Source organism: Oncorhynchus mykiss, chromosome 7 (genome assembly GCF_013265735.2).
Source record: "Oncorhynchus mykiss isolate Arlee chromosome 7, USDA_OmykA_1.1, whole genome shotgun sequence".
In the NCBI taxonomy this organism is placed as follows: Eukaryota; Metazoa; Chordata; class Actinopteri; order Salmoniformes; family Salmonidae; genus Oncorhynchus; species Oncorhynchus mykiss.
Window position 1 is genome coordinate 44,577,061 of NC_048571.1, and position 26,066 is coordinate 44,603,126.

The 26,066-nt window shown below is 42.1% G+C and overlaps 4 protein-coding genes across 11 annotated transcripts; 2 read left to right on the plus strand and 2 right to left on the minus strand.

Moving 5' to 3' along the window:
- Positions 1-86: 86 nt before the first annotated feature.
- Positions 87-9,534, plus strand: rpn2 (ribophorin II). 6 transcript variants are annotated; one of them, XM_021609412.2, is made up of 17 exons: positions 87-182; positions 708-895; positions 1,094-1,189; positions 1,354-1,529; positions 1,772-1,847; positions 1,988-2,122; positions 2,338-2,514; positions 2,865-2,983; positions 3,122-3,227; positions 5,056-5,147; positions 5,316-5,430; positions 5,539-5,820; positions 6,141-6,236; positions 6,585-6,660; positions 6,776-6,905; positions 7,571-7,665; positions 8,884-9,534. In XM_021609412.2, the coding sequence occupies exons 1-16, from the start codon at positions 170-172 to the stop codon at positions 7,620-7,622; spliced, it is 1,929 nt and encodes a 642-aa protein (XP_021465087.2). In that variant the 5' UTR covers positions 87-169; the 3' UTR covers positions 7,623-7,665; positions 8,884-9,534. The 6 variants fall into 6 exon arrangements, with proteins under 6 accessions (XP_021465087.2, XP_021465090.2, XP_021465091.2 ...); XM_021609416.2 differs by lacking the exon at positions 87-182 and adding an exon at positions 190-321; XM_021609414.2 differs by lacking the exon at positions 87-182 and adding an exon at positions 286-425.
- ghrh (growth hormone releasing hormone) lies at positions 9,250-13,338 on the minus strand. Of its 2 annotated transcripts, none has more exons than XM_021609419.2 (6): positions 13,182-13,338; positions 12,602-12,692; positions 10,792-10,893; positions 10,557-10,661; positions 10,056-10,184; positions 9,250-9,883 (listed from the first exon to the last, which is right to left on the minus strand). In XM_021609419.2, exons 2-6 carry the CDS (start codon positions 12,682-12,684, stop codon positions 9,814-9,816), a joined length of 489 nt encoding a protein of 162 aa, XP_021465094.2. In that variant the 5' UTR covers positions 12,685-12,692; positions 13,182-13,338; the 3' UTR covers positions 9,250-9,813. The 2 variants fall into 2 exon arrangements, with proteins under 2 accessions (XP_021465094.2, XP_021465093.2); XM_021609418.2 differs by having other exon boundaries at positions 13,171-13,338.
- A 626-nt stretch (positions 13,339-13,964) lies between these two features.
- On the plus strand, positions 13,965-18,717 carry cdk5rap1 (CDK5 regulatory subunit associated protein 1). 2 transcript variants are annotated; one of them, XM_021609420.2, is made up of 13 exons: positions 13,965-14,580; positions 14,683-14,786; positions 14,889-14,923; positions 15,032-15,132; positions 15,254-15,464; positions 15,657-15,777; positions 15,892-16,122; positions 16,606-16,703; positions 16,823-16,878; positions 17,073-17,203; positions 17,436-17,585; positions 17,986-18,126; positions 18,401-18,717. In XM_021609420.2, the coding sequence occupies exons 1-13, from the start codon at positions 14,292-14,294 to the stop codon at positions 18,476-18,478; spliced, it is 1,746 nt and encodes a 581-aa protein (XP_021465095.1). In that variant the 5' UTR covers positions 13,965-14,291; the 3' UTR covers positions 18,479-18,717. The 2 variants fall into 2 exon arrangements, with proteins under 2 accessions (XP_021465095.1, XP_021465096.1); XM_021609421.2 differs by having other exon boundaries at positions 17,463-17,585.
- On the minus strand, positions 18,699-25,863 carry lbp/bpi-1 (LBP (LPS binding protein)/BPI (bactericidal/permeability-increasing protein)-1). The gene is given in 16 exon segments (NM_001124585.1): positions 18,699-18,902; positions 19,045-19,121; positions 19,888-19,951; positions 20,034-20,076; positions 20,168-20,235; positions 20,327-20,494; positions 20,671-20,730; positions 20,820-20,996; positions 21,095-21,186; positions 21,400-21,460; positions 21,620-21,683; positions 21,833-21,988; positions 22,343-22,474; positions 22,594-22,708; positions 22,803-22,920; positions 25,797-25,863. Coding segments are annotated over 15 exon segments (1,422 nt in total). The 5' UTR covers positions 22,906-22,920; positions 25,797-25,863; the 3' UTR covers positions 18,699-18,860.
- Between the last annotated feature and the right edge of the window lie 203 nt (positions 25,864-26,066).

Here is a 26,066-nt window from a genome sequence, read left to right on the forward strand (position 1 = left end):
TATAGTTGGACACAATACGTTATGTGAAAGGTGTGTGTCTTAATAATAATAATACGTACCAAGACTGAAAATGCAATTACCACCCCTTGTCTTTGAAATGGTAGTGTCCAAGGCTTGGATCCCGGAAGCAATTCCGACTCTTTGGTGACGCTGCATTAGAAGAAAAGAAATGGCCCAACCTCGTAAGTATTTTAGGGTTTTGTTTGCCCTAAATACCATATAAGTACACTTCGTATTAATGGTTATTATAATTTAGTAATATAATCTAGCGGTGATTTTTATATAAGCAGAGTTTTCGTAGTCTATAAATAACGCGTGCAGGTATGTAATGAATTTGGAGTGACAGTGGAAGCGAACGTTAATAAGCTAGCTAACACGGTTGTCGTAGCTAGCAAGCGGGATCTTGCTAGACATGTATTTTACAGGTACATCATCATGAAGATCATTGGATTGAATACGAACTAGCGTTGTCTGTACTATGTCTAGTGAGTTTGAAATCTCTCGCTCACGTTAGCTGGTTAGCTTGTTAAATTAGTTAGGTAAGTTAGCTAGATAACTAAGCTGGTTCCTCTAGTTAAGGAATGGGATGTTCTGCATGGGTTTCTGTGTAATGGCTGCATGATTGAGTCTACGAACTACTTCACTTTGACTTCACACGTTTAAAACGGTTGCAATATTTCCTGTAACCATCATGTATGTGCCCACAGGTTTGTTCAGCTTGGTTCTCCTCACCGTGGCTCTCGGAGCCCAGGCTCTGACCCCATCCCATCACCTTTCCCTGTCAGACGTTGCGAGACTTCAAGCTCTCCTGAGCCAACCCTTCACAGACCTGGCATCAGCATACTACTCGATTGTTGGTCTAAGCAAGCTTGGAGCCTCAGTTGCTGATGAAAATGTAAGAAAACGGGCTACTAATTATTAAAGTAAAGGGGCTTGACTGGAGGACCCAAAACATGTAGCCTATGACATGTTTGCACTAGTGTTAAGTTTGCACCTTTGCTATTCACGTCCACAATGTTTTCCACTCCAGAAAAAATCCAAGGTAGACACTAGTACAGTTTGCCTCATCAAATCCTTGTTTTTCCTTTTGCAGGATGCCTGTCATTTCTTGAAGGCCCAACTGGACCCCATGAGTGTCGACTCCCTCTTCTTTGCTGCTGAGGCCAGTCAGGCCATCTCAGACTGTGAGGTAGGTACTTGTATATGGTGCTTGATTCTATTTGACCAAAACATGTCATTTGCTCCTCCAGCAAGATGAACCGGCGAACAGCATTTGTGTTTGTGCTTTTGGATGCTCTGCCAGTGAATTCTTCACTAATAGCTTGGTTCTGTTCTTTATTCATCCTCTTTTAGATCCCGGTGTCCAATGAGACCCGTGACATCCTTCTGGCAGCAGTCAGCGAGGACTCCACAGTCACGCAGATCTTCAGAGCTGTTAGCGCCCTCAGTTCCCTAGGGCTTCCTCTGGCTTCACAGGAAGTCGTCGGTGCCCTGGTCGCCCGTATTGCTAAAGAGGACAACGTCTTGGCGTGAGTAATATCTGCTAGCCTGGCAGGTGGATCAGACTTGCTGCTGGATAATTTATTTGATCTTCTGTGAGATCTGCCTTGTTTAACTGCTAGAAATAAGCTTCTGAACTTAATTGTTACTTTGAATCGTTTCAAACAAACTCTGCTTTTGAACAGAAGATATTCCTATGGACATAGATCTAAAGCCATGACGTGTTTTGTCATTGTATTGTGACTGTTCTTTTACTTGTCTTTCTGTACAGGATCACCACAGCACTCCAGACTGCCACCCGTCTCTCCCAGCAGGCTGACTTTGGAGGAATCCTGGAGGAGATTGAGGTGAGTTTCACAAGTCCACCAGGTGGTGCTATGCTGCAGGTTTAGTCGGGTAAATTACTTGACAAAGTTACTAATTACTCCCATGCAAACTGGTTTCTTAAGCGGAGGTGTTGTATTTGAACCTTTCTCTCCCTCTTAAGGATCTTGCAGCACGATTGGATGACTTGGGTGGAGTGTACCTCCAGTTCGAAGAGGGACTTGAGGCAACTGCCCTGTTTGTGACAGCAGCCTACACACTCTCAGACCATGTGGATACAGAGCCTCCTCTCAAAGAGGTAAACTTCTCTCACAATTTATGTGGGTGGTAGATTGATGCAGGGGAGTTGAAGGAAAGCAGGCTGCATGAGTAGTGCCAGGGATTTTTCCTGAACATGTGTCATGTTTTAGACCTCTGTATAATACTTGATAATAGAAATCTGGAATAACAACACCAACCTACCTATTTAAAAAAAACTGCATGTGGAACTAATGTGAGCTGTTTTCCTCACAGGACCAGGTGATCCAGCTGGTGAACTCTGTGTTCAGTAAGAAGTCCTGGCAATCCCTGTCTGAGGCATTCAGCGTAGCCTGTGCTGCTGCCGCCCTATCCAACAACCGCTTCCAGGTGCCAGTCATCGTCAGTGCCCAGGGGCCTGCCACCGTCTCCCACAACCAGCCAATCCTGCAGGTACACTCCACTATGACCGGCGTTTCTAAATCAGTGACTGACTACACTTCATTTTTTTAATGTCCATTATTTGGTCGTCATCAATTTGAGACACATTTGAAGGTTTTCGCATGGGCCCCAGGTGCATGTTTTCTAGTTTTTGCACTAGACAGCTGATTTCAAATAACCAACTTGTCATCAAGCTTTGAATGTGCAGTGCTTGGGCAAAAAAACAAAATGTGCTCCCAGGGGATGGGAGCAGAACCAAATTTGGGGAACCTTGCTCTAGTCAACCACTGAGCATGGTCTTTGTTCTCACATGATGCTTTTCTTTTCACTGACATCTTTCTGCCTCCTTGTCTTTACCACAGCTTCTGGTGACTGATGTCCTCTCCAATCCTCTTGCCTCAGCCAGTGTGGTGGTGGAATCTGCTCAAGCTGTGGTCTCTAAGAACGTCATACTCACCCAGGCACCTTTCTCCCTCAGGGAGTAAGTTTGTTAGACAGAAAAATGAGAATTTGTCTGGGCACTAATGTTGCTAGTTGTGTTGCTTTTTAATATGGATTATTTGTGTATGTCTGCGTTGCAGTGTTTGTAGTGTATAATTCTTTCTACCTGTTTTGACAGTGGCATTTTTGAACTGAACTTCATGACTAGCCAGCCAGCCAGTGGATATTACCAGTTCTCTGTGGCTATCACCGGGGACACCCGATTGGTTGCCAGTCAGGTTGAGGTGAGCTGGCCATCTTTTCAAGAGAAAATGTATTGGGGATAATTTTGTACCCGCTTACATGCAAGATTAACTGTCTTCTATATTATTTGAAAGTTTATGCCAGTTTACATTTGTCCAAAATGGGGGCATTGTTCACTCATCACCAAGTATAAAAGGTACAGTGCATTCGGAAACTATTCAGACCCCTTGACTTTTTTGACATTTTGTGACGCTACACCCTTGTTTAAAAAAAAATCCCATCAAGCTACACACACTACCCCATAATGACAAAGCGAAAACAGCTTTTTAGAAATGTTGGCAAATTTATTACAAAGGAAAAAAACGGATACCTTATTTACATAAGTATTCAGACACTTTGCTGTGAGACTCAATGTCGCTCAGGTGCATCCTGTTTCCATTGATCATCTTTGAGATGTTTCTACCACTTGATTGGAGTCCACCTGAGGTAAATGCAATAGATTGGACTTGATTTAGAACGGCGCACACCTGTCTATATAAGGTCTGACAGTTGACAGTGCATGTCAGAGCAAAAACCAAGCCAGGAGGTCGAAGGAATTGTCAGTAGAGCTCCGAGACAGGACTGTGTCGAGGCACAGATCTGGGGAAGGGTACGAAAACATTTCTGTAGCATTGAAGGTTTCCAAGAACACAGTGGCCTCCATTGTTAAATGGAAGAAGTTTGGAACCACCAAGACTGTTCCTAGAGCTGGCCGCCCGGCCAAACTGAGCAATCGGTGGAGAAGGGCCTTGGTCAGGGAGGTGACCAAGAATCTGATGGTCAGTCGGACAGAGCTTCAGAGTTCCTCTGTGGAGATGGGAGAACCTTCCAGAAAGACAACCATCTCTGCCGCATTCCACCAATTAGGCCTTTATGGAGGAGTGGCTAGACTGAAGCCACTCCTCAGTAAAAGGCACATGACAACCCACTTGAAATTTTCCTAAAGGACTCTCAGACCATGAGAAACAAGATTCTCTGGTCTATTGAAACCAATATTAAACTCTGTGGCCTGAAAGCCAAGCCTCACATCTGGAGGGAACCTGGCACCATCCCTACAGTGAAGCATGGTGGCAGCATAATGCTTTTGGGATGTTTTTCAGCAGCACGGACTGGGAGACTAATCAGGCTTGAGGGAAAGCTAAACAGCGCAAAGTACAGAGATCAATGATGAAAACCTGCTCCAGAGGGATCAGGACCTCAGACTGGGGCGAAGAGTGGCAGGAGTGGCTTCGGGACAAGTCTCTGAATGTCCTTGAGTGGCCCAGCCAGAGCCTGCGCTTCAACAAAATACTGAGAAAAGGGTCTGAGTACTTACGTAAATGTAATTTTTCAGTGTTTTTATTTGTAAAAAATGTGCTAACATTTCTAAACCTGTTTGCTTTGTCATTATGAGGTATTGTGTGTAGATTGGTGAAGGGGGGGGGGAACAATTGAATCCATTTTAGATTAAGGCTTACAGCCTTGACTTGGAAAAAGTCAAGTGGTCTGAATTATTTCCGAATGCGCTGTATATAGTTTTGGATTTGTAATTGTGAGAAGTTACAGTTCTTGTAAGTTAAGTCAGTTGCCAAAAGGTTAGCAGTTCAATGTGCTCGAAATGGAGGATTATTACTTAGTAGCTGCTTTCATTAGCTTACAAACCTTTATGTTACTTAACCATGTGTCAAAGCAATTAACCTCTAGCATTTACTTTTACTCTCTGACACTCATTCACCATAAATGTGACACTAATCACCCTGAAATTTGCATGTGAATTTCACCATATGAATTCCCTTGAATTTCTCATTTTCCTCCATCTCTCTCTCTCTCCTTCTCCCCACATGCCTTCAGCTAAAAGTGAAGGTGTCCACTGAGGTGGCCATCACTAATATGGACCTGTCTGTAGTGGATAAGGACCAGAGCATCGGCACCAAGACATCCAGGTTAGGGAGCCCAATCTCGTATATGAAGCCCTTTTTAATACTGCCTTTGTCAGACCCATAACTAAGACCGAGTTATTTCCTGCAGGTTGTATGGTCAGGAAAAGCTCATGGCCCTACCCATTAGCCACACAAAATATATATATAAAATATAATTGTTTTCATTTCCAGGGTGGACTATCCCTTCAAGGCCAAGGGTTCTTTTACTGCAGACAGCCACCAGAACTTTGCCATGACATTCCAGTTAGTGGATGTCAACACTGGAGTAGAGCTCACTCCCCATCAGGTAGAGATTTGGCTGTTCCTGTGGGTCTACATCTTTATGTTCATACTCTCATTCTGTCAACATTGTGCTATTATATCTCTTGAGTATTGTTATTATCTTTCTCTCCAGACCTTTGTGAGGTTGCACAATCATAAAACTGGCCAGGAGGTTGTGTTTGTGGCCGAGCCTGACAGCAAGAACCTTTACAAGTTTGAGCTGGACATAGCCGAGAGGAAGTCTGAGTTTGACTCAATGTCTGGAACATATACCCTCCACCTCATTGTGGGAGATGCCACCTTGGAGAACCCCATTCTGTGGAACGTGGCTGACATTGTCTTGAAGTTCCTTGATGAGGAGGCCCCAGCAGCCATCCAATCTAAGACCCTTTACATGCCTAAGCCAGATATCCAGGTAAACAACAAGTCTTGCATATAAACACATTGGTTTGTTTCTCTAGTCTTCTGGTTGCTAGTCATAGCTTGAAATGAGCTACATATCTAAGCTAACTCTGGTGCAGTATCCATGTTGTGCGTGGTCCTTGACAAATAAATAGATGAATAGCTGGGGTGTGTTCACTAGGAACAAAACTAGGCGGGAACTACCTGAATTTGTCCGATAAACTTCTTTTTCGTTTGCTACGGTTTTGGGTTAACGATTATGCCAATGTCCATGTTGTGCGTGGTCATTGAAACAAATAGGTGGACTTGACCTGATGTTCTTGTCGTGTGTAGCACCTGTTCCGGGAGCCAGAGAAGAAGCCACCCACAGTGGTGTCCAATGCCTTCACAGCCCTCGTCCTCTCACCCTTCCTGCTGCTGCTTATTCTGGTGACACTCTTTACTTCTTCAAGTTTGGAATTGTATGAAGGTCCAAAGGTTTATTTTTAGAACATTTTCACATCTGCCTCTTCACTGCCTTTTCTGTTTAGCAAGGCCCTTTAGAATAAAACCTTGATACTTCCTGAATGAGCCTTGGTTTTTGGTTAACACTTGTTTTGATTTGAAATGACAATAGTGATGCTGTATGTAATTTCTGACACCGTTGTGTGGCGACATTGTCCATACTGCGAAAGGCTTGCATCAATGCATTGTAAATTAATCAGTTTCCAGACCTTTTGTTGTACTGCCGTGGTCCATGAACAATATTCTCTTGTTCTCGCCCCCCTCTCTGTTCAGTGGTTCAAACTCGGGGCCAACATCTCAAACTTCAGCCTCTCCCCCAGCGCTGTCCTCTTCCATGTGGGCCACGCATGTGAGTACAGAGTTCTGAGTCATGGATTACAATGGAAACTACTGGCATTGTCACTCCACCGATATCTCTTTTTCCTAGTTTATCACCTTTTACTCTGTTTATTGTGATGTTTCAGGCATGCTGGGACTGATGTATGTCTACTGGACTCACCTCAACATGTTCCAGACCCTCAAGTACCTGGCCATCATCGGCAGTCTCACCTTCCTGGCTGGAAACCGCATGTTGGCCCAGAAAGCAGTCAAGAGGTATGGCCTCTGTTAGCTTTCGCAAAAACACAGACTGACTGTCAGATTTCCTGCCTAGAGAGCTCTTGACCACAGGGAGAAAGTTTGACCTCTTCATATGAGAAGGACTCTGGGGCTTTGGGTCCTCTTGGTGCTTCTCTGAGATTGTGGCTGCCGGACGTTCACTCAAGGCCCTTGAGATCGTGTGTAAGGGCCTACTGTGACGCGCTGCCCCCTCAGTGTGTGTCCCCCAGGGGCCCTTTGCCCAGCCAGGCTAGCAGAAGAGTGGAGCCACCGCTGTAGAGCGTGTGTCTACTGGGAGCATGAGAGGGCCTGGCCAGATTGAACTGTGTGGGTGTTTTTTTTTTTCCCCTCAAGCCTTCCACATGTAGAGCTCTCCAAAGGCCATCGAGACACAGCGGTAATAAGTGTCACTGGCTGAAGGCTTCAAGCTCTAATTGCCTAGTATTACTGTGGAATTACTGCACCTTACTCCTGTCCGTTCTGACCCAGTCCTTTTAACCATATTCTAGTCTCATGCTCCTTTTGGTTGATGTGGAGTCAGTGGATATAATTTCACAATTGATGAAACTTGACTAGCCTGACTTTCTTTAGCCACCGTCTCCTATAGTGCCCTCCTGTCTCCCTAACTCCTGTCTACTCCTTGCTACATCTCTCTCTTTCAGGATTGCCGCAGAGCAAAGTAGTAGGTTGGCAAAGTATAGGAGCCTGCGGTAAAGGCCTGTTTTCTAATAACAAAGGGCCAGTCTTCCAGGCTGAAGTAAGGGCATCTCTATGGACTGCATCCCAGTGCATCCCCATTGCCCTGTGTAATGCATGGCTGTGTGGTGCAGTGCTCACTCACCAACATCTTGCTCATCCCATCATAAAAATCATCTTTGCTCACCTTTTCCATCCTGTCCATGTCACCAGTTATTAATCTTAATATTGCCTGCCATTGTACATGGTTATTCTAAAGATGCAACGTGTGTGGTGCTTCCTCATTCCCGCATTATCCTATCATCCTCATTGTTCTTCCGTTCATATTCTGTTGCGGCGAAATCCTGTACACTTCATCCTTATGCTGGAAAGAAATGTGTGCAGTTTCTTACATCGGATGTGATTTTAATGTATCCAGGACTTCTCATGCAGGCTTTACATTTTAAGATCTCATTTCAGTTTTACATTTGTGCCGAATAGAAATGAATTGTAAAATAATGTTGTCACTTTTATTGTAAAAAATGTTTCTAAACACTTCTACATTAATGTGGATGCTCCCATGATAACGGATAATGATGAGTGAGAAAGATGCGTGCACAAATATCATACCCCCAAAGACATTATATTAACATGGGAGATTAGCATTTCAGCCTCCCAACTTTCTCTCCTCATTATTCACGATTTTAATTCAGGATTATCCGTGATCATGGTACCATCCACAATGTAGATGTGTTAGAAACATTCATCTTTATTTACAATAAGTGAAACCAAAATGGCACTACATTTATTTACTATTCATTTCTATTGGGCACAAAATAATCTGAAACACAACCAAAACGCATGGAAAATGCATCCAACAAGTTTGTAGAGTTACAAACTTGATGCAATCATTGCGTTCTAGGATATGGGACCAAATACTGAACTTTACTACTTTATTCAAGTGAAATTGTCCCAATACTTTTAGTCCTCTGAAATTGAGGGGGGAGCGGCACACTATGTACAAAAAGTGCTGTAATTTCTAAATGTTTGACCTGATTTGTTATGGATTACAATACCATCAAATTAGAGCTGACAGTCTGTACTTTAACCTCCATAGTCATTGTATAATTTAAAATCCAAAGTGCTGGTGTACAGAGCCAAAACAACATGTCTCTGTCCCAATACTTTTGGAGCTCACTGTAGGTTACATTTTTTTGTTAAAAATGTTTTTTTAAGGTCTTTGTCTGATAATTAACATGTGCAACAAACGGACTTATGTATCTATTTTCTTCTCTGGCAGGATTGCAAGTAAATGATGACCGAAGATTGGAGACTTAAGATGCTTAGTTTTTGATTTTCAAGGAGTCATTTTAAGGACACATCAACCATCAGACTGTCATCAAAGACATGTTATTCCATGAATCCAATAGAACATTTGAAATGCAGTTTGACTTAATTTGAAAGTAAATGTTAACTCTACCGAGACCTTTGATTTTATCGGACAGATGTTTACTGACACAGATGCTCCTGCTGACGTCTGCAACGCTAACCATCCTTGCACTTCATTTTTGTTTGACCATTTTGCAAATGCCCTTTTTTCTTATATTTGTTTTTATAATGGGCTTGGGGATATACTTTTGTGGTTTCATAATGAAATGTGGATGGATTTTTTTTTTTTGTACATTCATGTTTCTCAGTGCCCATCTTACCACTGCTTTGTAAAAATTTGCATCAAGAAGGTAGTCATCAATTTTACAAGCCCTTTTCATAGAAGTTGATTGAGGTGTCTTCACTGACATGGTCATCGTAAGTCTATTTGCTTGTCTCCTCACTGAATTACATGTGGAGGGTGTGAGCTATTCACTCATTATAATAAAGACCCCCCCCCAGAATAAAATGGGCAGTCCTAGAAAATCTGGTGTTTTTGTAATTAAATAAATGGTGATAAATGTTTAGTGTACTGCTGTTTCTTATTGGTGCAATACACACTAATTCTATCATACTCAAGTCCTAGAAATAATAGTGCCTATACAATGCATTTGTTTCAGTTGGTAGGAAGTAAAATTAATGCACTAGACTCATATCAAATCTCTTTGCTTTATTGTGAAAACTGGTTACATATCCTTTAGTACAATTGTTTGCCAGAGTGTATGAACTGAGCGACATTGATTTTCTTGACTCAAAGCTTTGATAGTAAAATAGCTTTTAATTTTTTATTATTTTGACATTTTCAGGTCATTAGGGTTGGAGATAAACACTTCTTGTCTTCACTTTGTCCTCGCTTACATTCTCTACATAGTCTGGAAGAGAACATTTTAAGTAGGAATGTCAGTTCAATCACAACTATGCATTTCCACGAGACACACTTCACAGATTACAATTTGGCGACATGTGTATGCTCTGAAGGCTTACAGATAACTTGTCTGCAGTGAGATCATGATTTCAAAACCATGTACTGGGTGGGAACTGTACCTTGGCATCTTGAAATTGTTTTGCTGTCCTCTGTAACTCTGTTTTCTCTGAACAGATGTCAGGTCCTGTTTGTAGGTGCCCTCGTAAATGTCTGACTGGCATTTCACATTATAGCTCCGGCCTTCTTCTCTGGGTTTGAAAAAAAAGAATAGAATAAGTACAGTATGACTTTTTTGTGCTTCTATACTTAATTATAAACTGGGTGGTTTGAGCCCTGATTGGCTGACAGGTGTTGTATATCGGACTGTATACCACAGGTATGACAAAGCATTAGTTTTTTACTGCTCTAATTACGTTGGTAAGCAGTTTATAATCGCAATATGGGGTTTGTGATGTATGGCCAAAATACTGCAGCTAAGGACTGTGTCCAGGCACTCCGCATTGTGTCGTGCAAAGAACAGCCTATAGCCTCGGTATATTGGCTTTATACCACACCTCTGGCCTTATTGCTTAACTATAGTATATTATTACTGATAGATTGCATAAACAGCCACTACTCACTGTAGCCGTTTTCCCATGATGCTCTGTAGGAATTTCCTGGCTGAGATTTGACCTAGAACCTTCCTGTAGCTGTTGGTAAAGATAGCATCAGCATGTCTTCCTGATCTGAAAGATGGGAGGGAGCACATGATCATTTCATGGATAGATGTGTAGAATTTGAAAGTTCAGTCATTGCCTTGATACCATTTTGTTGTATAACAACAAAAGCTATTTCAGATTTTGGGGTGGCACTGACCGCAGTTCGGCTTTTTGTGTCAAGGGAGTGCTGTTTTCTTTCAGCAGTTGCATGGGATGCTCTATAGAGGTCATCAGGATGGACGTGTCCCTCTGACCAAACCTGGGGAAAAAAACACGTCACATAAATATGGTATGACGTGTCCACCCACTGTGCAAAACTGTTTGAATCAAAGTTGTTTCCACATTTCAACCCTCAATCTATGTGATGAAGTTGAATCAACTGATTGAATTTGCAAAAAGTCATCAAGGTAAGGGCATTAGGTGTTTTTTTTTTCCAATGACACAGTGAAATGTTTTGTTGATTTCACATTGAATTCACATTAGTTGACAGCTCATCCAAATGTAAATCAAAACTAAACGTTGAACTGACGTCTGTGCCCAGTGGGCAGTCAAATGCTTTTTGTGAGATTTCACTTAGATTAAGTTCGGAATAACAATTTCATGAGTATAACATCAATAGACCTGCATCATTATACCGAGAGCGTTGCCGTTTCTAAAAATATATATTTGGGTGTGTATGGAGGCTTTTTTCATGTTTTATTTCTGCAACTGCAGGACAAGCATGAGGAAGTGTATCACCGGTGCGGTAACTTTCGCAAAACCAAGTGAAATCGCAACAACAAAAATGTCTGGGCAGCTCTAATCTTTATAGGGAATTATAAAGATAACATTCAAAATAAACTGTCTAAAAAAATGTTATCGTAAACAACAACCATACTTCAAATGCTATTATCTCAATTGTAGTTGGGTCAAGTGATCATTTTCAGTAGATGTGTTTTTCCGGATATGCAGAACAATCGTCTCATACTTTGCCCCCGGATGCTGTGATTAATGTGCTGTGCAAATGTTACACCTTTTAGTGACTAATCCAGACATCTTGACCCTTGTTAGCATAACAAAAAGACAGGGCACACTATGACAGGCACACTGACCCCTGATAGATTTAAAGCATCGTGTTCAGAGACACACTGCTGGCTGCAGTTATTCTCTGTTTCTTTCTGCTCTCTCTTGGCAGTCCAGTCTTTGTCTGTTACTGACCACACCTCATGTTCATTCCATTGTTACATCGTCCATCAGTGGGATGAAGCATTACATCATTTTTTTCAGCAGCACAGGGTGAAAATTGAATTCTTGGAAAGGGAGCTAGCAGAGACTATTTGTGTATACCTGGCCCCTGGTCAAGGAGACTGGGGGCAGAGTAGGGGGGATAACTGCAGTTCAGGTGTGGATCATTCCACTCAACAAGCTCTGCGTCATTAGCCTGTTTAACAAGAGGGTTAGTAACATATTTTACTGAGGGGGTTTAGCTGCTGTTCCACAGAGATTGGTATTAGAACAGTTACACATTGGAGTGTTGTAAATGTCACTCAAAAGGCAATGCACACCACTACCGACATAGCTACTAGGGGTTCGTGAAAAGCGAATTGATTAAAAATGTAATTGAATCATATGACAAGTGACAGAACTATTTTGGATGCGCTAGCAGTAATCTACTAGAATCATAAATCACTCTTTCGTATTCAAGTTCATTATGGTTAGTGAGCTTTAACAGTTGCAATCATAATAATATTTAATTATTTAAACTCAAGTAGTATCAGCATGCTTTTCTTAGATAGCAAACTTAAAATGTATTATCAGAAACATTTTCGAAATAATAATTATATTGGACAATTGGTCATACAACCCATGTTAGATACAATATTTGTCAAATTAGCATGTTGGTTTATATTTTTGACATTTTAATGCTATTAACATGACTTTAAATGTTTAAACAAAATTGCTATCATGCAGATTGATTGGATTCTTACCTAATAGATGGGTAGAGTGGGGCAACTGATACAGACATCACCAGACAGCAGAAAACGAGCAGTACAGCGCGATCCATCATCATGACTAGTTCTGGAAAACAAGAAGAAATGGGTTAAAATTACATTAGAAAATACGCTGAAGCCAGTTGGCCCCTGATCTGATATCACTGCAGTAGACACTGAGTTCTCTTGGAGAGGAAGCCTTGCTATATTGTTCGGATGATTACTTTTACAAAGATAAAGTATGGATTTTTCAGTGTAACTAAATTTAAGTAAATATTTGCTATAATGTGAAATGTCTTTATCCACTACATGGGTAACTTTACTCAGGTAATATATATTTTTGTTTGATGTTCCAACCAATAAATAATTAAAGCACAAACGTGTAGTGATTGTATTTGATACCTAAACATCCATGTATGATTGATGTTAGCAATAGAAATGTTATATTTATTTTTAAAAAGTGATTGACATATAGTTAAAAGGGTTACAATATCAATGTATGTAATTATATCATCAAATGGTCTTCTTGACACACACTATCAAATCTGAAACACAAAGTTAGTTACCTTAAAGTTACCTGGATTAAGCGTGAGTTTATTATATTGGGTCCTTCTCCCGCAGTCCTTGATGTCAGTTCAGGTCATCATCTCAGAAGAAATGATGGAACAGCTTTTTGTGGACATCACTCTCTGAATAAACCTTTTAAACCAAACCATCAAAGACACCAATGACATCACCTCTGATGTTAAATTCGCTCTAACCTCTCTGCCTGTCTGTGTGTCCCACTCCCCCCCCTCTATCGCTCTCTTTATCTCTCTCTCTCTTCCTTTCACCGTACTGGTTGAGGTATGCTTTAGATTTCTCTCCCTTCTCTTTCATTGGTCATATCTAATCAAATCAAATCAAATTTATTTATATAGCCCTTCGTACATCAGCTGATATCTCAAAGTGCTGTACAGAAACCCAGCCTAAAACCCCAAACAGCAAGCAATGCAGGTGTTGAAGCACGTTGGCTAGGAAAAACTCCCTAGAAAGGCCAAAACCTAGGAAGAAACCTAGAGAGGAACCAGGCTATGAGGGGTGGCCAGTCCTCTTCTGGCTGTGCCAGGTGGAGATTACAACAGAACATGGCCAAGATGATCAAATGTTCATAAATGACCAGCATGGTCAAATAATAGGTCTGGGACAGGTAGCACGTCCGTATAATATCTATATGTTTTATTTGTTTAAATACATCTGGAATATAATGTATATTAATGGAACAGTTTTTCTGTAGTTAAGTACAGATTCATTCAAGGTGCACAACGAAGGCACTGTCACAGTGGAACCTTTTGTAAAATAGTTGGTTCAAGACGGACCGCAATATTGTACGTCCTTGAGGACGCGATTGATAGACGGCAGTTGTTTACACAAGATCACGCTAGCGAATTGCTTTGTGTACCGAATGACAACTTGAGGATTAAAACGACTTTAGTAGTGCAAATTTAGTATTTAACCGACAAGTTCATGTGCAGAAAGAAGAATTATGACATACGAAAGCTGCAGCACCTACTGAGTACAATTTCGGAGGGCTCTTTTTCAGATGTCAAGCCACTAGCTGGCTAACGTTAGCTATTTTGAACATTGTTTTCACATTTTCACCCATTGCAAAAAATGTCGCAGTAATTGCCGTTATTATTTGACAAATATGAGAAACACCAACCGTTTAAGACCTATTTTTCTTACTTTTGAACAATGGTTACCTAGATGGAGTTTGCAACACAGATTGTGTTGTTCAAAGCCAGTCAGCGTTCATTCAAACGAGGAGAGCAGGGCAGATAAATTCAAGACTCAAATAGCCACAGGTCCAAGATTTCATTACTTTGTCAAGGGAGCTTCTATCAACAAACAGCAACCTGTTATCACTGATGATTTGATAGACACTGACAAGCATGCCTATCTTCCTGAGGACTCAGAAAGTGGGAATTCTAGGACAGGTTTGTGCACTGCACATTAACATCGCGGATTTAAAAAAAATCTTCTTCCGTTGATTAATGACCGTTGAAATAATGCATGTAGATTTTTTTTTATTTTTACAGTCTGTTTTGAAACCTATGGCTGTCAGATGAACGTCAACGACACAGAAATTGCCTGGTCAATATTGCAGAAGAAGGGATATCAACGCACAAGTGATGTCGCTGAGGTACACGTGACGTTCACTTTTTAGGAGGATTAAAATGTACATTACCAAATATTTCTATTGACAGAAACCTGTTGGTTAAAATATACATTTTATCTCTTTCAGGCTGATGTTGTCCTCCTTGTTACATGCTCCATAAGGTAAAGTTCCAAGTCTTTTTGGGACAGAGGGAGGCATTTTTCCTTAAGTTTTGTTCACTGAACTTTCAACATACTCAAGCAAGCTTTTCCCTGCCCTGCTTCGCACAGAGAAAAAGCCGAACAAACAATCTGGAACAGACTACGTCAACTCACAGCCATGAAGAAAAGACGCTTAAAGACCCGCGTACCCATGAAAATTGGAGTCTTAGGTGAATGAGTTACAGTCTGACTTGTAACTATGATACATTTGATGTCTCTGTCTGAACCGACACTCTAGGATCAACACAGCATATGTGCTGGCTCTGATCCCCTGTATGTTTGTGGTCCCAGGTTGCATGGCCGAGAGGCTGAAGTCTGAGCTGCTGGAGAGGGAGAAGCTGTTGGATGTTCTGGCTGGTCCAGATGCATACCGGGACCTTCCTCGCCTCCTGTCTGTGGCCCATGGTGGTCAGCAGGCTAGCAACGTGCTGCTGTCTCTAGAGGAGACATATGCTGATGTCATGCCAGTTCACCACTCCCCCCAGGGTTACAGCGCTTTTGTGTGAGTGTCTCTCTGACTGTCTGTCACATCTTGTACAGCTAGGCAAGTGTTTATTCGTCAGGTTGAATGTACTCTGGTGCATTTTACCATTTACAATCAGATGAGTTACACAGGACCCTAGAATTACATATAGAATCGAATACAGGAAATTGGCCTTGATCCTGCATCCTCATGTCCCTCTCTGCTTTGTAGGTCCATCATGCGAGGATGTGATAACATGTGCAGCTACTGCATTGTCCCGTTTACTCGAGGTCGAGAAAGGAGTCGACCAGTGTCCTCTATCCTTGAGGAAGTCCATATCCTGTCGGAGCAGGTAGGTGTTTTAAATGTCTCTCAGGTGTGCAGTTACTTCTCTTGTTTGTGTCTTAATAGACTGTATGCAGGCTTAAGCTATTCTTAGCATTACTGTGGTTTTGTTCTGTACCAGGGTGTGAAGGAGGTGACCCTGTTGGGTCAGAATGTGAACAGCTACAGGGACACATCAGAGGAACAGTTCTGTAGTTCAGAGCCAGGCCAGCTGAGCCGGGGCTTTAGGACGGTGTACCGAGCCCGGCCCGGGGGCCTGCGCTTTGCTGACCTGCTGGACAGAGTGTCCCTCATAGACCCGGACATGAGAATCAGGTTCACCTCCCCTCATCCCAAGGACTTCCCTGATGAGGTACAAATGGAGTCCAAAAGGCAAACTGATGTTAATAGTTTTGGGATTATATTGTTATTCTAATAGTCTGTAAGATTGTAAAGAATGCACTTTGTTGTTATTCTGTTCACTGCTACACACAAACACTAATCACAAGCAAAAAATGTAAGGTAAACATTTGACCATTGAAGGATATACTTAAGCAATACTTGGCCAATATACCACGGCTAAGGGCTGATATTACGCAATGCGGAGTGCCTGCATTACAGCCCTTAGCCGTGGTATATTGGCCGTATACCACAAACCCCAGAGGTGCCTTATTGCTATCATTAACTGCTTAACAATGTAATTAGAGCAGTTAAAAATACATGTTTTGTCATACCCGTGGTATATGGTCTGTCAGCCAATGAGCATTCATGGCTCGAACCACCCAGTTTATGAAGTAGATTGTTCTCAGCATTGACATGTTGACATGGACATTTTGACACTGGTGTTTGTGTGTAGGTGTTGCAGCTGATAAAAGAGAGGGCGAACATCTGTAAGCAGATCCACCTCCCGGCTCAGAGCGGCAGCAGCACAGTCCTACAGGCCATGCGGAGGGGGTAATACAGCTCCTCTGTTTCAGCTTTTACTCTGCTCTCAAATAGAAATGTAACTAGATCCATGGAAACAGATTCAAATATGTTTGTCGTCTTAATTGTGTCCATTTTGGAAATTTCAGTTATAGTAGGGAGGCTTACCTGGAGCTTGTGGATAACATCAAGAGAATAATCCCAGGTAGGCCACCTCAACTTGTTTATACGTTTCTTTGTGATGAATAGTTGCTGTGAATTCAGGTAACCGCTGCAGACCGGTTTGGCTATGCACATTGGCTGCATGCCAATGGCATCTTGTGTAATGTGCTTTTCAAAGCACCGACTGTCTTATTGCCATTGGGTCAGTGACGGTTCAGTCCTGTGTGTCTGTCTCAGGGGTGAGCCTGAGCAGTGACTTCATCTCTGGGTTCTGTGGGGAGACAGAAGAGGACCACCTGCAGACCCTGTCTCTGATCAGGGAGGTGCGCTACAACGTGGGCTTCCTCTTTGCCTACAGTATGCGGAAGGTCTGTTCAACTCAATTAACGTACTGGAAATGATTCCACATGTTCTGTCAATACCATTGGTGTAGAGCATGGGTTCACAACCATATATATATTTTTTTTCAGGGGCCCATAGAGTTTGTGTTACGAAATCCAGGCCCCTCTAAATTAGACAATATATTCAAGAGTAAATTAAATGTCATTTATTGTGTTAATGCCGTATATCCTGTGTACACTGCTGTGTCCTCTTTCCCAGAAAACCCATGCGTTCCATCGTCTTCAGGACGACGTGCCAGCGGAGGTGAAGCAGCGGCGGCTCGAGGAGCTCATCTGCATGTTCAGGGAGGAGGCCACCAAGGTCAACTCCGCCCTCATCGGCAGAACACAGCTCGTCCTAGTGGAGGGAGTGAGTACCATTTTCTTCTGCTCTTGAAATAAAACACTCCTCATATCTTGGGCCCAATGCTTGGCCTTTCCACCTGACCTGATGGGGAGAAACTCCTATCCCTACTCATATGGTTACTATTAGCATAATGTACATGTTTAAAATCAAATTAATTGAGCCGTGAGCCTCTGCTCCCCACACCTCAGACTTACCCTGCATGGGGAAACTAGCAATTTAGACCGGACCTATTCATATTTACCTGTGGCATGCAAACGTAGTATTATAGCAGGTCGAGCCAACGAGGATTCAAAAATCACCGGGCGATTCATGTAAAACCCACTTTAATTCACATATAGGCAATGGTACTTAATTGTCCCACATCGTTCCAATATCAATTGACCTTGTTTTCACGTTCCCCCAGGAGAGTAAGAGATCAGCTCAGGACCTGTGTGGGAGGAACGATGGGAACTTGAAGGTGATTTTCCCTCGGCAGGAAGTGGCTGGTCAGCCCACTGACACGCACACTTCCCCCATCAACCCGGGAGATTATGTCCTGGTCAAGGTACACTTTCATTCTGCCGTAGCTGTTTCATACGACGTTTTCTATCACACTGAGTCACAGCAAGACTTCTCTCTTTCAATTATACTGTATGTATGAACACATACTGAATGTATGAAAAGCTTTGCTTTGATGGATGTTTATTTAAATGCTTAGGTCCTTCATAAGGGCTTAAGTAGTTATTTTCAAGAAATAAGCCATTTTAAAGGTAATCGGGCACCATGCTTAGAACTGCGCTGTTCCTGCCCTGTGACTGACTGGCCTGTCTCCTATACAGATAGAATCAGCCAATTCCCAGAGCCTGAGAGGACACGCCCTCAGCCACACCTCTCTGAGTGACTCAGCCACACGTTGACCTGACCACCGCCATGACGGACAACTGGCTTCAGTCGCTAGATACGGTGTCTAGTCCTCTGTACCCTGAAAGTGAGTGTGAAGTGGACGTCTTCTGTGGCACCACGACGCAGATGTAACATCGACAAAGATCCAATCCAGAGACAACTGACTGAAGAAGACTTTTGTCAAATTAAAATACAATGTAAAAAAATATTTGTGATTTGTTTAATTATGCAAATATAATAATTATAAATTGGACAAAAGTGGAATACTGCAATGATTGAAAGATATTTAAGAATGTGGTGTATTGCTATGTGTAATACATTTAGATTTTTAAACGTTAATTGCATGTCTCATTGGTTTGATTTGATTGTTGATTTGCGATGAGATTTACATGGCACTTATCCTGTGAACTGAACGTCTGTCCCGATCAGCATGTAGTCCTGAAGAGAGAAAAGCAACAGTAGTTGCTTATATAGGACACAGTAGTTTGTCAAATATAGGACACAAACACACTGTTTTATAGTATAGGAGATAGTGTAAATGATAGATGTTGGTAGCACTGAGCTCTTAGATATAATGTACCTTCAGGACCTGCAGCTGAGTGTTGACAAGGTTCATCTTTCCAATAGAGGGAAGGGGAAAACCCTTCTCTAGGCGAGCTATAGGATAAAAACACAGTGGTTAATCATTGCAGAAACCGTTTGTGTCCTTCCACCAGTACACTCCTCAAAAGGCCCTGAATCTTAGTCCAAAAGAAAAAAACGTGTTTTTCAACCTCGGGATGACAGGATTGATGACTTCATCTTAAATCATTCATAAATCCCCTGGTGACAGGGGGATTAGAAGCTTGTTGTGTGCCACAGGGAGGGTAATTGAATGCAAGTTTCATTAACAAAAATGAAATTATTAACATTTCTAGCCTGTCTATGGGTAACGGGGTTGACGTGTTATGCTCGACCCACTCAGTTTTCCACCACAAAACACCAGAAAATGGCTGAGAAGTGTATAACCTGCTCACCTGCTTTTACACTATGATTTGACTGTTAGATGTTCAATGTTTCTTTCAACATTTTTAAAAAGGAATATTTTCACCATATTAAAACGAGAGTTCAGGGTTGACCTTAAAATGAGGGACAGACGTAAATGAATCACTAATCACGTTAAATAAATAATATTCAGAAATGACTTAGTCGAAGCAACAAAATAACTAGGGTTTTACAATGATGATTAAACTTGGAGAAATTCGGGTATTAAATGGGTTAAAATCTTCCTAGATGTGATAGATTTATTGAATTCTCCACGTGGTTGATATTAATGAGCACTTTATTTAATATAACAGGCTTTTAAAATTCAATATTGGTGCACAATTTCCACCTAAATATGGAACGACTCAAATATAAATAATCAAGGAAGGAAAGCACTCACCATTGACCTTTGGTATCACAGCCACTTTCAGGACCATCAGGAAGATGTTGTCAAGAGATCGAACCTGTTTGTGTTTAGATTCAGTGTGTTTTAGTGTTTAAAAAGCAAGTTATATTCAAGTTACAAGCTCTGAATGTCATTCTTACCTGAAACTGTCCCACATAACTCGTTTCCAGAGTCATCTCAATTCTGTGAAAAGCAGACCGCATTCAATTCTTTTGGTCAGTTTCTGAAAAAGAATTTCTTCCCCTTTTGCACCCGTGTAGACAATCACACTCACTTGTTCAGAGTGACAGCCCCGGCCAACTTCACCCCGGTCACGTACAGTCGAGCACTGACACTACCCTCCTGTAGTGAGAACAGAGATCTTGTCGAGTCATGTACCACTCTGACAGTCTGACCTACGGCATTCTACCTCCTGATTGAGTGACTGACTGACCATGTTGAGGACGAAGAGGGGAGAGAGGGTGGTGTTGGGCTGGATGGCGTAGGCCGTCACGCTGCCACTGGCCTGGACAGTCACGTTGTTGGGCTCAAAGAAGATGGTGGGCTCTTTCACCGTCTTCACCAGCAGCTTCATCATCATGCTAGGGAAACGCTTGGCTATCTGAGCACAGAAGAACATCTTCACTCTTCTGACCTGAGAAGAACACTCATGGTATCCTTACTTAGATGTTTGAACAAAGGCATGTTTCTGTTTCTAGAGGGACAGTAATGTAATTCTGTACTATTCTGAATATCGTGAGGTAAAATGAAGACAATGTGGTGGGTTGTGTTTATCACCTCTGGAATGAAGGCCCCAAACGTTCTGGTGTTCAGCCGAATGGGAGAGCTTGGAGGGATCTGTCAGGGGAAAATAGAGAGGAGGACTCTGTATCACTCTGTAGATGAGTCTGGAACAAACACGTTTGCAGTTGTGAAGGAATCCTCACCATATCATCGGTGATATAGAGGCTAAGTGCTCCAGCGTTGTTGTACACGAAGCCTGCAGAGTTGGTGGTGAAGGCTGACATTCCGATGTAGAGCATGTTGTTGACCTGAGGAGGCAGGGAGAAGGGCGTGGGGGAGAACGGAGGCTCCTGGTGCTTCCCAATGTTGTAGAACTCACCCTGCAGAGAGAGAGAGAGAGAGGTTTGACCTTTATGCCTCTTGCTTGTTCACACCTTTCAACGGATACAATTGTTGTCAGATAATCGGGAGTTCTCACCTTCAAACTGAAATCAATGGAGGCATTTGAAATGGTGGGTGATGTCACCATGGAATATTCAACTTCAGCATACTTGTCCACTTTGGCTAGAACTTCAAGATGGCAGAATATATATATATTTTTTAAATCAATTTAGTAGCCTATGAATTACACAATAATGAACTAATCGATTCCTTATCATACGTTCTTATGTACAAGTTGTGTTTCGAACTGCTTTGCTTTATCTTGGCCAGGTCGCAGTTGCAAATGAGAACTTGTTCTCAACTAGCCTACCTGGTTAAATAAAGGTGAAATTAAAAAAATACCATTGAGAGTTTTGAGGTGTGGGTTCATGTCAGTAATAGTATCAGCCACTAGGGGACAGATCTGTAACAATGAAACAGCGATTATTATTGCCAAGAGCACAGAAGAAGAATAACCAGTTGTGATTGTTGAAGTGAGTTGAGTCAAAGAGGAAGTGAGATCAGTCAGAGAGGAAGAGAGTTATTGGTTGAGTTTGCGGTCTGGCATTACACTGTCTCTCACCTGTTTCTGCAGAGCACTGCGCAGGGCCTTGTCAATGTAGGCACTGAAAAGGTTGTACAGCCAGCTGGGAAACAAGAACCAAAGCACAAGAAATCCACATTGCAATAATTTTATGACACTGCGGTTTGATTAGGCTTCCTTAGTCGGCAACATGCATTCTCACAAATTTTTTAGTGGACTGGAGTTTCTTGTGCAGCTTTATAGTCGAGTTACCTTGCTCCACCATGGAACTTGATGCTGGCACTGCCCACGTTGGCCACACAGTTGACACTGCTGACCGTTGGCCTGCCAGTCTCATCACTCTTGATTGTAATACTGTCAGTGACGGTGAGTCCATTCACCTCCAGGTCGAAGGAGCCACTGTCTTTTCTAGATTGTTACAGAGAAAAATAAGGATTGTAGATCGAGTCCTTTGTTTTGTAGACAGGCCTAAGAGAAAATTGTACAGTGTTGTTCAAACCTTGTCCTGGGGATGTACTGGGTGTTTAGCAGTGGAGGCTGCTGAGGGGAGGACGGCTCATACTAATGGCTGGAATGTAGTCAACGGAGGGGTATCGACCATACAGAAACCACATCTTTGTGTTTGACACCATTCCATGGACTCCATGGACACCATTCCAGTCATTATTATGAGCCATCCTCCCCTCAACAGCCTCTACTGGTGTGCAGCCTTTAGTTCCAGCTTGCTTGGAACACTCCAGCTGGGCCCGAGGATGCACTTACATGAAACTGAGGTATCGGATCTTCCAGTTCCCATGCAGGCTGATGAAGGCATTAGTAATGCTTAGGCTGATTCCAGTATCTGGCACCAGTGCCAGAGCAGAGTACGGCAGTCCCAGATTCACTATCGTTATTCTGGAGGATTAAATGGAGTATTGTGAACACTGTAACATTTGTCAGCACAGTTGACGATATTAACAAAAATTTCCATGAGATATGCAGATCAATGCAATATATTGGATTTACTCCCTTACCCTGTCAAACTGTACTTGACCTTGCCAATGGGAGCAACTCGCTCTGTCCCAGAGAGGTCTGGGACCTTCATGGTCTTGAGTTTCTGCTGCAGAGATGCCATCCCAATCTGTTTGCCTGTGAAGAAGACAGGATAGCAGGGGATTGGGACAGAATGATCACAACACACAAACACACTCATTTAGCTCTATTGCCCTTGCCTTACACCTACCATATTCAATGCCCTTCTCTGTGAGTTTGACCTTGACTCCAGGGTTGGTGGCCAGAGCAAAGGGGACGAGAGCCAACAGAGCCAGCCAACAGCATGGAGACATCTTGACTACAGTCACCTGTATGGAGGACAAACCAACAATGATATATATTCTACAATGCAGGTGAATTGTTTGGGGGGGGGGGTTGGTTCTGAGCTGACATGGAATAGTTTTAATATGGTCATATCATGGATAATTTAGCTATTCAGTCAATTCGGAACATTTTAAGAACTTTGAAAGTTTCTTCAAGTGCAGTCGCAAAAACCATTGAGCGCTATGATGAAACTGGCTCTCATGAAGGTAGACCCAGAGGTACCTCTGCTGCAGAGGATAAGTTCATTAGAGTTACCAGCCTCAAAAGTTCAATTAAATGCTTCACAGTGTTCAAGTAACAGACACATCTCAACATCAACTGTTCAGAGGAGACTGCGTGAATCAGGCCTTCATGGTCGAATTACTGCAAAGAACCCACTACTAAAGGACACCAATAATAAGAAGAGACTTGCTTGGGCCAACAAACACGAGCAATAGACATTAGACTGGTTGAAATCAATCCTTTGGTCTGATGAGTCCAAATTGGAGATTTTTAGTTCTAACCGCCGTCTTTGTGAGATGCAGAGTTGGTGAACGGATGATCTCTGCATGTGTAGTTCCCACTGTGAAGCATGGAAGAGGAGGAGGTTTGATGGTGCGGGGGTGCTTTACTGGTGACAATGTCAGTGATTTATTTAGAATTCAAGGCACACTTAACTAGCATGGCTACCGCAGCGATACGCCATCCCATCTGGTTTGCGCTTAGTGGTACTATCATTTATTTTTGAACAGGACAATGACCCAACCCATCTCCAGGCTGTGTAAGGTTTATTTTACCAAGAAGGAGAGTGATCACAATCACCTGACCTCAACCCAATTGAGATAGTTTGGGATGAGTTGGACCGCAGAGTGAAGGAAAAGCAGCCAAAAGTGCTCAGCATATTTGGGAACTCCAGGTGAAGCTGGTTGAGAGTGCCAAGAGTGTGCAAAGCTGTCATCAAGGCAAAGGGTGGCTACTTTGAAGAATCTAAAATCTAAAATATATTTAGATTTGTTTTACACTTTTTTGGTTACTACATGATTCCAGTGGGAGATGTTGTCGGGAGCTTCATGAAATGGGTTTCCATGGCCGAGCAGCCGCACACAGGGAAAAACGCTCAGTTCTATCTCTGTATGGACAAATACTTCTTGTTTTGTTGCACGCAGCTTCTCTGACACCATCAACACTTGGGGAAAGAAAGTCCCATATTTCATATCCTTTTAAAGAGGAGTTGCACAATCTTGGGCTTGGCAGTCAGAATGGCAAAAAAGGAAACTGAACTGGTATCATTATCTGATCATCATAATTTTAACAGACCAACAGATGCTCATGCTTAGTACCCCAGTGATCATCACTTTGGAAGTTATACCCTCTTTCTGTTGACTGGTAACTGATTCTGAATGACAGACAATCAGATAATGTAACCAGCCATGACAGTGGCCTTACAGGTCCCGATTGGAGCCCTGGGGGATGGGGAAGAAACCCAAATGGTACAATCCAGACTTGATTCACTTTAAGGCTCTGAAAGAGCTGAGTGTTTCTGTCAGAGCTGCAGATAAAGACACACGACCCGTGAGGAGTTAGCGTGAGCTGGGCCTATATTGAATTATGCTTTGCCTGAAATGAGCAGAGGCAAGGAAAAGAAAGTAGACCGATTTGGCTTGCTAAATCACAGACATGTGACTAGTGCGCTTGAAGGAACTCGGTGTACAGAGTTGGCTGTTTGTTGAAGGCCCTCCCCACTGGTATTAGTTTTAGATGGCTTTTCAAATTGAGAATGTTGAAGAAATTCTCAAACCACATATAGACAGTTGCTCAACTACCCAGAGAAAAAGAGAGCTACTTGGAAAATATAGTTTACCAAACTACCAATGACTTTATGCTGGAAGAAGATAAAGGAAAATGTTTTGAAGCTGTAACTTTCAAAATACAGAAATCCTCCCCGTATGATGCATTTTGCATCATGTGATGCTGCGTTTTGCATCATGTGATGCTGCGTTTTGCAGAATGTATCATATGGGGAGGATTTCATATATATATATTTGTTTATGTTATCTATCTCGAAAACTTGATTGCTGCCAAGCAAAACAGTTTGGGACTATGTCAACAATGGACTAATGAAACAAATATGAACAGATCGTTTTAGGGTGGAATTTCCCTTTAAGCTACGCTCAAGCTACCCACTAGAAAAAGATAGTTTGCTTAACTGAAGTTACTTTGGAAAAGTAGTTCACTACATCCAAACTACTTTGTGGAGTATTTTCACATCTAAGTCGGAACTATTATAGAAATCAAAATGCAAAAACATATGTGAATGTGTAATTTAGCCTATTAAACACAATAACAATGTTTCAAGTGACAATTAAGCAGGTCTGATGCCAAAAAAGAATGGACATTATTGCCTACTTCACATATATTTTATTTTTGCAAAAACACATTGTGTAGTTTCAGTAGTTAGCTACAGTACAGCGCTACATGGCAAAAAAAAGTCATTAATTACTGATGAAAACACTACCTAGATTTGAAGCTACTGCAAAATGTAGTTTTATTACACGTAGTTCACTATTCCCCAACACTGCTTTTGACAGACTGTATAATTTACCCCACTGTCTGTCACCCACCCTCTAGCCTATTTACTCAGTGGTGATTGAGGAGTGACCGCTTTCATAAAATAACACCATGGCACTCTAAAATAAATTTCCCATAAATACCTGCAAAACACACCAACATTGGTTCTCTCATACCCTGACACTTCTTTAAACACGAGATCACTTTTAAACCGAGAGAAACAGTCCACATGGTATACAGTACCGCTCATAACATATATGAGTTACATTGTATTAGATAAAGCATAATTAGTCATGCACAACTCTGTAGTTACCTTATGCACGAGTAAGAAAGTGGTGTAGAACTTCTGTTGTTGTTGCACCCTGGCTGGCGGCAGGGCAAAGTGAAAGGGGAAGAGAGGCACATGGCCTTTAATTCACTTCTCTGAACCAGGAAGAGTTGTTTGAGAAATGCATTTACTGAGACTACCCATTCTGTGGATAATGGAGAGGATGGAGCGATTGTCCTTCTTGTGCAAAGAAGGACAATCTAGTGAATGTTAGCTGTTCCCTTAGTTATGTTAACAGACTAATTTTACCATTCA